The sequence below is a fragment of the Urocitellus parryii genome, chromosome 10 (genome assembly GCF_045843805.1).
Source record: "Urocitellus parryii isolate mUroPar1 chromosome 10, mUroPar1.hap1, whole genome shotgun sequence".
In the NCBI taxonomy this organism is placed as follows: Eukaryota; Metazoa; Chordata; class Mammalia; order Rodentia; family Sciuridae; genus Urocitellus; species Urocitellus parryii.
The window spans coordinates 2,325,586-2,339,534 of record NC_135540.1 but is presented as its reverse complement, the minus strand read 5'-3'; the positions used below and the strand labels follow the sequence as shown (position 1 = coordinate 2,339,534).

At 35.4% G+C, this 13,949-nt stretch overlaps 1 protein-coding gene across 10 annotated transcripts in view; it reads right to left on the bottom strand.

Moving 5' to 3' along the window:
• Positions 1 to 13,949, bottom strand: part of Bltp1 (bridge-like lipid transfer protein family member 1) — a 203,130-nt gene that overhangs the window by 47,437 nt on the left and 141,744 nt on the right. For all 10 annotated transcript variants that reach the window (XM_077803394.1, XM_077803388.1, XM_077803391.1 and 7 more), the window contains 5 exons: positions 13,428 to 13,525; positions 12,100 to 12,285; positions 10,793 to 10,961; positions 7,894 to 8,105; positions 3,950 to 4,148 (listed from right to left, as the gene is read on the bottom strand). In XM_077803394.1, coding sequence (XP_077659520.1) covers positions 3,950 to 4,148; positions 7,894 to 8,105; positions 10,793 to 10,961; positions 12,100 to 12,285; positions 13,428 to 13,525 — 864 coding nt within the window. The remainder of the gene's footprint in view (positions 1 to 3,949; positions 4,149 to 7,893; positions 8,106 to 10,792; positions 10,962 to 12,099; positions 12,286 to 13,427; positions 13,526 to 13,949) is intronic.

Here is a 13,949-nt window from a genome sequence, read left to right as displayed (position 1 = left end):
GGGTTCCTGAAATGACGCAGCAGACCTATTCCACAACCGACCTGCAGCTACACATGATTTCCTCCGCAGAGTCACAACATGTGGTGGGCTCTGAGAGTCTAGATGGCTTTCCACCAACATCCAGGATGCCAAGACAATCTGTGCCAGCATAAATCAATGGTACCTTCAGAATGCAAACGGTTTAAACATGACTTTTTAACAGCAGAACCCCTGTATTAGGTCAAAGACATGATCCATCAGTTTGTCTTCTTTTTATGAGAGAAAATGACTGCCATGATGCCAATCTCAAGGTCATGGAGCTACTCTTAGAAGATAACTGATTCCAACTAGGAAATACTTAATATCACCTATCTTTAATCTGTTAACTTAAAAGAGAGGTTGGATAGATTCAACAGTTTTCAACCATAAAGGACATATTATGCTTGAAAATTTTTTTAAGAAAGTAAACTCTAAAGATAGAATTAAGGCCTTTCTTAGTAATCCTTATTAGAAACTGAATGTCAATCTAAACTTCAGAGTACACAGTCTAAAATGAAATGTCCTCTTATGACTCCTTTTGGATCCTAAATTGGAATTCAAGTGTTTACTTGCCATTTGTTTTCTATGAACTTTGGTATTGAATTTGACATTCCTTAAATTTTTTCATGCTACAATTCAGTTAGTAAGAAAGGGTCTACTTATTATTAAATGACAATTTATATTATGTCTTTAAAAAATATTACTAATAACTTTACAATCTATATTTTTGAACCATATACTACCTGTGTCTCACACACAAATTCTACATTAAGAAAATCCTAGATTTGGCTTTCAGGTAAAGATTTGCTTAATTTACTTCTATATTCTACAGGTATAAATCAGAATTTACATTAACCTTTCAAATCCAAGAATGCTAGAATGAAAACAAAACCCTTTGAAATGTTAACAACATAACTGAGGCCACATGAAATTAAGAAGAGGTAAATAAAAAAGGGCATAGAAAACTTTAGGAAGTCCTATCCCAAGAAGTGGCAGATTATTTTTTTAAAAATTGTATAAATTCACAGGACACAGAGCCATGGTGAACTTATTAATAAGGAGTTTCAATTAAACAGGAGTTTTGAGGAACAAAATCCTGAAGAAGAGGGCTAGAAAATGTGAGGCTTGTCCCCTTCATGCTCAGGTTCTCTGTGCCAGAGACGCAAAGCTAACAAGGGCCAGTGACTGCGCCTGGGATGGCAATTCCTGGTGGAATTGCCCAACCTGGTCCACATACATGGCAATGAGATGGGTCTAATCTAACTACTTACACGGTGCTTGGAACTCTTCTTACAAATTGTCTTTATTTTTGTTGATCCCCCCCCCCAAAATCACCTAGAAAGCAAATTTTACTGGATCACTTTTTTTTTTTTTTTTTTTTTGCTAAAGCATGTTTTTAAAACAACCTGTGTAAAAAACAAAAATTCTAAGGCATAATGTGATCACTACTTATTTCTTTGTCCTATATTCATCTTTCTTCAAAAATTTTAAATGAAAGTTATATCCAAATATACTTACTATCAATAAAAGCTAGACACTAATCAACTAACTTATCCAATATCATTTATAATTTTTATATGTCAATAACACAACTATCCCCTTTAACATCCTCCCAAGAAACCTGATCAACAGCGGGTTAAAAAAGACTCTGAAACCGAGTCTATGATACTACTACAATGCCCAGGATGTTAGTGTTCTGTAGTGTTGGCAAAAAATATATGGAGGCCCTGAATATTATTTATTCATTTCTTAAATACATGATTTGATTCCGAGTCTAAGGAATATTAAAAAAAATTCTTTTAGTTGTAGATGGACATAATAGCTTTATTTTACTTATTTTTTTTTTAAAGAGAGAGTGAGAGAGGAGAGAGAGAGAGAGAGAGAGAGAGAGAGAATTTTTAATATTTATTATTTTTTTTTTTTAGTTCTCGGCGGACACAACATCTTTGTTGGTATGTGGTGCTGAGGATCGAACCCGGGCCGCACGCATGCCAGGCGAGCGCGCTACCGCTTGAGCCACATCCCCAGCCCCAATTTTACTTATTGTTATGTGATGCTAAAGATGGAACATAAATGTCTCACATGTGCAAGGCAAGCATGCTACCACTGAGCTACAACCACACCCCTGAGAAATACTTTTTATTTCATATTTCTTAAGCACTTTAAGAAAAACTATTTTTAAATATTTTTTTAGTTGTAGATCTACACACTATCTTTATTTTATTTATTTATTTTTATGTGGTGCTGAGAATCAAACCAAATGCCTCAAACATGCTAGACGAGTGCACTACCACTGAGCCCACAGACAAACTATTAAGGAAATGGTACCTTTACTTTTCTCCCAAATACACTATATTAATTTTAATTAATTCAAGGATGGTAAAGATAATACCTTAATAAAAATTGATAGGTTTAATTTTTGCCTTTTTGCCTTTAGTAAGAACCCCCCCAAAACAAAAGACATAAATATGCTATAATGATTCTTAAAACCACAACTATTTATAAAATGATAATCTGTAAAGATTTCTGATGAAGGCTATTTTGGTCTTTTTAATAACAGGCATGAGTATTTGGTATCAAGTCTTAGAAACCTGAAGTATTTCCAAAAAATTCCATGGTTAACCTATGAATTATCTAAATGCAAAATACCTAAAGTGATTCAGGACATACTACCCCAAAATATGGTAGCGGTGTACACTGACTACTCAAAGCTGAAGGGATCTGAGCACCTGCCAATACAGAAGTGCTCTGCTTTTCCTCTAAAGCAGGTCAGCAGTCATGGGGAGGTCCCTCCCTATCCCTGCAGGAAGGCTCTTATCTCTGGAGGCAAAGATAGGGACACACAGAGGACTGTGCACACAGGGGTCCTGCTGAGCTCTCTGTCTATCAAGCTGAGCTCATCCAATCTACCACAAGAACACTCAGGGTTAGCCATTTCTTTGGGTCTTCATTTCCTTATAAAGGCTCCCATGTTGCATAGAACTTACATTAATACATTTCTATGCTTTCTGTCATTAGTCTGTCTTTTGTTATAGGAGCTCAACAGAAAACCTAAATGGGTAGAAGGAAAGATAACTTTCTTTCCCTACACATCAAAACCAAGAATTTCACCTGTGATTTTATCTAAGTCTGAGTCAATATTGAATGCAGAACTGCAATTATTAGCATAAAAATGAGACGTTTCCCCATTCCTCAAAAAAAAAAAAAAATACAGATCTGGAAAGATTTTCCACCAGTTAAAGATGCGGGAGTCCAAAGCATAAATGAGGATGGCATATCACCTAAAAAGTAAGTACTGCCTGACTTACAAGATTGGCTGGGGATTTTATTCACAGTCCTCTAATTTCTCAAGTGTAATTTTTTTCATTATTAAGACTAATGATGCTATACTAACTCTGCTGCAATATAATTTAAAATATTAAAATAGACAACAAATAAATGATATAACTCCAAACTAGCCTACAACACAGCACTAGTTATATACAAAAGCTGGAATATGATGGAATTGGAGAAATTCATATATCACACTATATTCCTAAAAATTTGGATGTACAGATTTATTCGCATCAATATGAATCAAGGTCTCCTAGTCTTGGAAATGTACAACCTGCTCTGTGTTTTATGAGCTGGGTCTCATACAGCTATTACTATCTTTCAAAACTCCGAAGGAACAAAGAGGTTTTATTTGGCTGCATTCATGGATGGATACCAGAAGACTCAAATGTCATACCACAAAAGGAATGCTAGGTTGGTTTATTTACCCAACTACTTTTCACAAATACATTTTGTCACCTTTCATTAGAAATAGCCCTTATTTCACAAAGTCAAAAACCATTTCTATACTTAGACATTTCTTTATTAAAAAAAAATAAAGACTCTGTTTTATTTTTTTAAAACTCTAAACCTTACATAGAATATGAAAGACACTCACAGGCATTCATTACCAGATCCCCACGGATTTCTGGCTTCCAGTCATCCCACGATGTCTCAAAGCCATCAGCAAAACGAAGGCAGAAGTTTTTGAAATGCCCTTTGCTAACCAAGGACTCTGAAGAGCAAGCAGTGATGAGAGTGCTTTCGATGGTCAATACTAAGGCCGAACCAGTGTCCAGGTCCCCAGTGTGATTAGACTGCAAAAGACATTCAAGAAAAAGTAAGACAAAGGTGATGATTTTTAAATTCAGAAATCTTCAGATCTTTATCACCTCAGATTAGGCTCCGTCTTCCTTAACAAGATTCCTAAAGCACAAGAAATAAAATCCAGAATTAATAAATGGGATGGACTCAAACTAAAAAGCTGCTTCTCTCAGCAAAAGAAACAATCAATGAGGTGAATAGAGAGCCTACACTTTGGGAGCAAATTTTTGCCACGTGCATGTCAGATACAGCACTAATTTCCAGGATAGAAAAAGAAGTAAAACAATCAATCAAACAACAACAACAACAACAAAAACCCTCAACATAACAACAACAACAACAAAAAAACCCAGTCCATAAATGGGCTAACAAACTGAACAGACACTTCTCAGAAGAAGATATACAATCGATCAACAAATATATGACAAAATGTTCAACATCTCTAGCAATTATAGAAATGCAAATCAAAACTAAGATTTCATCTCACGCCAGTGGAATGGCAGCTAATAAGAACACAAACAACAATAAGTGTTGGTGAGGATGTGGGGGAAAAGGCACACTCATACAGTGTTGGTGGGACTGCAAATTGGTGCAGTCAATATGGAAAGCAGTATGGAGACTGCTTAGAAAACTTGGAATGGAACCATCATTTGACACAGCTATCCCATTCCTTGGTCTACACCCAAAGGACTTAAAATCAGCATGCCATAGTTAATGCAGCCACATCAATGTTTGTAGCAGCTCAATTCACAATAGCTAAACTGTGGAAACAACCTAGATGCCCTTCAATAGATGAATGCATGTATATACACAATGGAATATTACTTGGCTTTAAAATAAAACAAAAATTATGGCATTTGCAGGTAAATGGATGGAGCTGGAGAATATCATGCTAAGTGAAGTGAGCCAATCCCAAAAAAACCAAAAGCTGAATGTTCTCTCTGATAAGTAAATGATGATCCCTGATCGGGAGGGGCGATGGAGAAACTAATTGGGCAAAGGGGAGCTAAGGGTGGGGAGGGTGCATGGGGGCAGGAAAAATGGTGGAATGAGATGGACATCATTACCCTAGGTACATGTATGACTGCACATATGGTGCGACATTACATGGTGTACAACCAGAGAAGTGAAAAGTTATGCTGCAATTGTGTACAATGAATCAAAATGCATTCCGTTCTCATATATGCTTAATTTAATTGATTAATTAATAACTTTTTAAAAAAGTAAACCCCCAGGGGGAAATATCTGAAAGCCTTAAAAAAAAAAAGGCATAGAGAGCTCAGTTAATTGCCCAAGTCCTACCCCCTTTAATTGACAAAATCTACTTCCAACCTTTGCATTGAAATCAGTCACTTTTCACTCCTTTGTATATCTAGAAAAGAGCTCACTGCAACGTGCTTTGATTTTCAGTACATAAATTGTTTGATTCACTTAAAATGTAATGTTATTGCATGAAATTAACTTATTATAAACTTAATTGCACATATATTGTCTGTTACACATAAACAGATATATAAAATAGAATTATTAAATGTGTTCAATAATATTATACCACTTAATACTCAGTAAAACTTATTTTTAAAATGAAAAAATAATAATATAGATGAAAATCTAGAAAGAGTCAAGTCTAGAAACACTTATTATAAAGCATCCTATAAAGATAACTTCCAAAAATTAAATTGTTACTGCCAGATATAGTGGCCTATGCCAGAGATCCCCGTGACCCAGAAGACCAAGAAGGGAGAACTGCAAGTTTGAGGCCAGAATCAGCAACTCAGACCCTCAGCAGCTTATTGAGAACATAGAAAAATAAAAGAGTTGGGGATTTAGCGAAGTGGTAAAATGCCCCCCCCTTCAATTCCCAGTCAATAAAAGAGAATAAAATTATGGTAGTTGCAGGTAAATGGATGGAGTTGGAGAAGATAATGCTAAGTAAAGTTAGCCAATCCCAAAAAAACAAATGCCGAATGTTTTCTCTGATATAAAGAGGCTGACTCATTGTGGGGTAGGGAGAGGGAGCATGGGAGGAATAGACGAACTCTAGATAGGGCAGAGAAGTGGGAGGGGAAGGGAGGGGGTAGGGGGTTAGCAATGATGGCGGAATGTGATGGACATCATTATCCAAAGTACATGTATGAAGACATGAATTGGTGACAACATACTTTATATACAGAGAGATGAAAACTTGTGCTCTATATGTGTAATAAGAACTGTAATGCATTCTGCTGTGATATATAAATTTTTAAAAACGAATTTAAAAAAACAAATTAAATTAATAATTGATGGATGGAAATGCATCTGCCATGTTTGTTTTTTCTTTTAATGTGCAAAGTTCTAATATATATACGTGGCCGCTCTTTTATTTGTTGGGAGCACTCTTTTACACCCACTCCTGGTGTGTACAGCCTGAGCTCTTCTGTCCCTCATGCCATTTAAAAAACTACCGTATTTCATAAGTCAGACCCGGAAAGTCCAGGGTCCAATGTTTTCTCTCAAAGATGGGTAACTCCTTTCTTTCTTTGAAAAATAAGAAAAAGCGAGGGTTGGGGACCCAGTGAAAACAGAGGAACAATCAGAGGAGTAGAGGAGGGGACTGAGCAGGAGGGAGGAGGGACAGGAAAAGGGAGGAATGCTGGCGTGAAACTGACCAAGCTATCCTATGCACACACATGAACACACCACAGCGAATTTCACCTTCATGGATGTCTATAATGCACTAATTTAAAAAATAAACTATAAATAAATGGGAGAAAGATCAGTAGCAGAGGAAGGGGAACAGGGGAGGAAGGAGGAAAGGAAAAGGGGAAGCACTGGGGACTGAATTAGAGCAAATTATATTTCATGCTTGTTATGTCAAAATGAACCTCAATATTATGTATAACTATTATGCACTAATTAAAACCACTTAAAAAGTGATTACATTACAGCTCCTAAACACAACATGTCAATGTTACCCATCTTTAGTCCAAAGTTTTTCTTAACACTATTGGCCAAACAGAATTCTAAAAGATACATTCATCCAACACTGGTCATAAGTTATTTAAAGTAAATTAAATTATCATAGTAAATATAGATTTGATGGTTATAACTGTTACTTCCTGCCTGACAGGTGCTCAGAGCCTTTTCCCATTCATACACATGAATGTATTTCTGAGACTTAGTCCTAAAATTACAAAAAGAATATCCCTGCTTTATCCATATATACATATATCTTGGAAGTTTCATTACCATTAAACATTATACAGTTTAGAAGCATTTTGGAATTTTCTGCTCTATTATGGGTATGTATATGTGAATACACAAAGTATATTCACACCAATTCATGTCTTCATTCATATACTTTGGATAATAATATTTATCACATTAAATAATATTTTTAAATTTCCTTTGTTTCCATTTTATAAACAAGTCTAGAAAATTCCTTTGCTAAAAAAAAAAAAACAACAAAAAAAGATTCTAAAAACTATTTATAAAAGTGAAAATTTAGAATTATTAGATGGGTGTCAATTAATCACTATTCTGAAGCATATCCGAGTCCTTCAGGGAAGTCCTTTGTAATTCAGAGTACAAATGAATAAAGGCTGAAGGAGTTCAGACTTACTTGATGACCATTAAACTCAAGCTGCAGACTGTTCTCCATTAAAAAGATACTGCTTTACTCAGTACTCTTAGAAATGGTTAGTTGAAATGCCTGGATTTTAGTCCTGAATAAAAGGAACATGACCTGACTCCTTGTACCTGAGCAGTGTTGGTGATAGGCAGGCAAATTCCCAGGTCATTCACAGTCAGCTGGAGAAAGAGAGTGCCAAAGGCCTGGGCTGATGTTTGCTGAATACCAGGCAGCATGTCTACCACTTCCTTTGTGGCCATGTGAATGTCCTTGTGCAAGGCCATTCGCTGTTCATTCCAGTTGTCATAGGCAGCCTTATAATTCAGCCAAAACAGCACAGCTTTCAAGAATTAAGGGAAAGCAGAAAGAAAAGTTAGATCAGTGCTGGTAAAGGTTTACTATGGTAAGTAAACCTTAACAGTTGCACAATCCTACTGAATAATAAAAATCACTCTCAGAAAACTATAGCTTTAAAATTAGAAAGAACCTAAGAGGATACGTCAACAATTTTTAACATATCCAATGAAAAAACGAAGCAGAAAGCAAGCAGTTGTATAATGGCAGTAGAAAGAAGAAAATCCAGGTCCATTCATTTGCTCTAGATTTGTATACTGCCCCTTACATGCCAGGCCCTGGGTGGAATAACAGGTAGAAACAGACATGGTCCTTGAACTCATCTACAGGGCTTACTGTTACAACTTTTAAACACTCACTAAAAACAGAGGCACATAATGCTGGGAATACACATTAAAATAATTTAATTTAGAGAGAGAAGTCAAAGACAGTTTAAGTTTGTTAACAAGAGATCTTAAGAAAATTCTTCATTTCATGGCACCATATAGAAGGAGAAGTCTAAAAAGATAATAAAAATGGAGGGGCCAGAGAAGCAGGAGGAAAAGGAAGAACTGTGCCACAGACACCAAGCATAGAAAGGACTTTGAGTTGTTGGTGAAAACTGACAAAAGCCTGGTGAAATGTGACATGAAAAACATGCATAGGATTTACCAAAACAGAATGTCATCCTAACACTGTCAAAAGGGCAATTCCCTAACAAACATCTCAGCACCAGTCTAAGAAGGCTACTACTGAATGAAATCTTACTTGGCTTCACAAATGGCTCATTGCCTGTTAAACACATTAAACATACTTGCCAAATCCACACTAGTGAGACTCTACCTGTTCAGCCTTCTTTCCCATTATTTTTGATTAAGAAAATCAATGCACTATTTTCCTAGACCCCAGTGCTCAGATACATTTATTCATATTCTCTTCTGGCAAACGTACGCTTGTTCTTACAATATGCCAGGAACCCTGCTAAGCCCTGGGACACAAAGGCACTCAAGAGCAGCTTTCCTCTCCTTGTTGGCCTGGAATAGCACAGCTTTCAAGAATTAAGGGGAGGCAGAAAGAAAAGTTAGATCAGTGCTGGTAAAGGTTTACTATGGTAAGTAAACCTCAACAGTTGCACAATCCTACTGAATAATAAAAAATCACTCCCAGAAAACTATAGCTTTAAAATTAGTGAAGAACCTGTTTCTTCTCTAAGCACCACAGGGAGACTTCCTCACACCTTAGAACATGCCATCTCTAACTCCAATTGTGTCCACTTTGGTCTCGACTTTCCACTGAACTAGGTTCCTTGAGGGCAGGGATCCTATTGTCTAAATGTAGACAGAATAAATGAGTAAATACAGTGCCAAAACATGTGAGTGTATTATTTATCTATACTAAAAATTTTAGTATTAAATTTCAGAAATCAGACACTTCTATTTATCCATATAAAGCAAAAAAACTTTAAAATGTAAAATAAATTAAAAACTGAAGCATAAAGGCAAGGAGTTATTTTTGGATGTTCACCTTTCAGAATTAGGAGACATTTAGCTGTTGAGCATTCACATTGGTAAATCACAGATGATTTTTTAAAGCTTGTTTTTAGTTGTAGATGGACATAATACCTTTATTTGATTACATATAACTTGGAAGTTTCATTACCATTTTTTAAAATTTTTATTATTGGTTGTTCAAAACATTACATAGTTCTTGACATATCATATTCCATACATTTAATTCAAGTGGGTTATGAACTCCCATTTTTACCCCGTATACAAATTGCAGAATCACATCAGTTACACATCCACTGTTTTGCATACTGCCATACTAGTGTCTGATGTGTTCTGCCCCCTTTCCTATCCTCTACTATCACCCCTCCCTCCCCTCCCCTCCCATCTTCTCTCTCTACCCTATGCTAAGTGAAGCCAGCCAATCCCTAAAAAACAAATGCCAAATGTCTTCTTTGCTATAAGAAGAACAACTAAGAACAGAGCAGGGAGGAAGAGCATGAGAAGAAGATTAACATTAAACAGAGACGAGAGGTGGGAGGGAAAGGGAGAGAGAAGGGAAACTGCATGCAAATGGAAGGAGACCCTCATTGTTATACAAAATTACACATAAGAGGAAGTGAGGGGAAAGAGGAAAAAAAAGGGGGAGAAATGGATTACCATTAAACATTACACAGTTTAGAAGCATTTTGGAATTTTCTGCTCTATTATGGGTATGTATATGTGAATACACAAAGTATATTCACACCAATTCATGTCTTCATTTATATTCTTTGGATAATAATGTTCATCACATTAAATAATATTTTTAAATTTCCTTTGTTTCCATTTGATAAACAAGTCTAAAAAATTTCTTTGCTAAAAAAAGATTCTAAAAACTGTAAAAGTAGAAATTTAGAATTATTAGATGGGTGTCAACTTATCACTGTTCTGAAGCATATCAGAATGCTTCAGGGAAGTCCTTTGCAATTCAGATTATAAATGAATAAAGGCTGAAGGAGTTTTTTAAGATGCTGATGGACCTTTATTTTATTCGTTTATTTATACGTGGTGTTCAGAATTGAACCCACTGCCTCACACATGCTAGGCGAGCGCTCTACCACTGAGCCACACCCCTAGCTCACACAGATCATTTTTATTGAGCATCATCAAAATATTTCTATGATAGCAATCACTAACTCAATCTCACCTCTATCAAAGGCCACAGGTTGGGCATAAACAATTGGTCTGTTCAAAGTAATGAGCACGGCTTCTCTATCTGAAGAACCACTGATTTCTTCTCGAAGGGCATTCCTTAATCCAATTCTAGTTTTAAAATAGGCAACTTGATGAAAATCAGAACCAGCTTCCTCATAAACCTAAAACAAATTTAAAGCTCAGTAAAATCAAATAATTAAAAATGTTTTAATAAAACTAAACATCATTATTGATATTGTGCCTCAAAAGAACTTATAGTACATTTTTCTCAATTTCATCAATGATACAGTCCTTATATTTGGTATATTTGAATGCTTGTGAAATTAAGACATAGCATGAATAGCCACACAGGAGGTAATTAGGCTGGGGGTATGGCTCAGTGGTAGAGCACTTGACCAGCATGCATAAGGCCCTGGGTTAACACTGCAAGGAAAAAGCAAAAGCAAATACAAAGTCATGAAGTTCATACAAAAGCTAGGATGAGGTTCATACTCCAAATAGCATATATTAAATGTCTCAAAATAATCAGACACTCTTGCTCCCAAAACATATTTCCATTTGAAAAAATGTTTTTCTAGAAACAAAATGTTTCTGTTCATTTTTTCCTCCACATAATCTTGAATGTAGCCATTCAATTTTCAAACTGTGGTTGGCATTTTTTAATTGGTCATTCAAATCAAAGAGGTGGAAAATGGTTTGGCATTTTTTAATTGGTCATTCAAATCAAAGAGGTGGAAAATGGTTTGGCATTTTTTAATTGGTCATTCAAATCAAAGAGGTGGAAAATGGTTAAAACGGACATAATTTTCAGCAAAAAGAAAACAAATCTAAAAATATCTCCAATAAGCATCAAAGCAATTTTCATCAAATAAAAAATCTGAGTAACTGATCTTTTAAAAATAATTTTCCTATCCAACATTACTATATGTAAAAATATTCTCAGGGTAAACTATAAACTTGCAAACACTGAGGTACTAATTTTATAACAAACATTGAAATAAAAAATGTTTAACAAACTAAAAAAGAGAGAAATATGTATGAAGATACTAAGATTCAATTTCATGTGACTACACTTGCAGCAATATACTTTCCACAATACTTGATGAAACACCACAGAAAAATTGTAGGCCTTTAAAATGAGTTAAAAAATAAGAAAGCCTTCATTAGAATTTACAATCAGAAATTGTAGAGAATTATCTAAATATCTTTATAAATACAGTCATACATAAGTTAAAGTAGTCCCAACTGATATGCAAAACTCACAAGGCCACAGCACTAATACCAATAATATGTACGCACCTGATGTTTGACAATTTGTCCTAATGCCAGATTTAAATCCACTTGACATTTACCAAACAATTTCAGATAGCTACTACTTCCCGGTGAAGCTTTAGTTTGAAGTCGGTTAGATAGCTCCAGTTCAATCAGTCCAGTTTCGAATCTCACAGCTCTCATTGATGGAGTTGTGGCTGTTACTTGGATACCCTAGAAGATTATATGTTATGGGGCAGAGGGAAAAGAATCTTAAATCAATAATGTAGTAGACTCACTCAAATGCAGTCTTTCAATATCTGATAGATAAAACAGTGGTGTTCTAAAAATATGTACAGGATTTGTCCAAGGAGCTGATAAGCCAGCAACATTCTTTTTTTGTTGTTTTATTTTTATTTTTTGGTACCAGGGATTAAACTCAGAGGCATTTGACCACTGAGCCATCCCCAGCCCTATTTTATACTTTATTTAGAGACAGAGTCTCACTGAGTTGCTTAGTGCCTCACCATTGCTAAGGATGGCTGTTAACTCGAGATCTTCTTGCCCCACCTCCAGCAACATTCCTTAATTTCTCACGTCAGTAAGATTTTTTGAGTTATTAAATTTCATTATAGTATTTTCTATTTAAAATTTAGAGAGTTCATTAATATATTAAAATTAAATAACTATTTGGTAAGAATAATTTTTAAGAATACTAATATTTTAACCGTTGGAAATATTAGGGTTCCAATTAAAGTCTTTTTTCCTCCCCTATGTAGGGGACTGAACCCTTGACCTCATGCATGGTCGGAATGCATTCTATCCCTACAGTATTACTGTTAATTGAATAACTATACAGACTATCTCTTGGAGAATAAATTACAACTACATAAACTAGAAAAATCAAATGTTGATCAGAAGAGGGTAATTAAGTTAGTTACAACTGTAGAACAAATAATACAGCTGTTCAGGAAGATAAAGTTGATCTAAAAATTCTATTATGGATAGATACCCAAAGTTTTTAAAAATAGATAAATATGTACATATATAAAAATACTAATAGAGGGAGTGAGGATAGAGCGCAGTGGTAGAATGCTTGCTTAGCATGTGAGAGGCCCCGAGTTCAATCCCTAGCACTGCAAAAAACAAAACAAAACAAAAAAAAAACAGCAGGAAAAAGTCCTAGAGAATATTCAAACAATCATTAAACCCTTTTTCTGAGTTAATATTATTATTATTATTATTATTATTATTATTATTATTATATGGTTTATTTTATTTTCAATTTGATAATTTACGTATTAAATAAATTTTTGTGAAAAGCATATATTAAGTAATACAGCACTTCTAAAAGTACCACTATAATTTAAATTTACCTTAAACTGCAAGTTCAGAGAATAGAGGAGAATTTTAGGCTTATCTCCATCTGCTGCTCCATCATGTTCGTTCCAGAGAGGAATAGGCTGCTCCCCACCTAAGAGAGATTAAGAAACTAAAGGTTTGGGTTACTTTTATCTACAAGGAAAAAATACATCTGTATCTTGGGAGAATGGGTAGACAGGCTGGGCTTACCATGTCTCACTCCCTCATTTCATTCAAATGTGCCTCTTCCTATTGCCACATCATTCGGAAATCTTGCACTCCCTCATTTCAGCGGATGGTGTTTACTTTCCATTGCTTTTCTCTAAACACTAAATCCTGAGGCTCAGCTTTCCACTGAATTCTAAATGACAACCCACCCGGTCACTGTTCCCTGAACTCCCTTTTCTATAATGATTTTGGCAATTCACTCCTATCTGCCTTCTCAACTAAGCACATACCTCCACCAACCCTGCCACCTAGACAGAGTGAGTTGATCTGAGCGCTTATCATGTGCCAAGTGCTCTTCATAGTCCCTT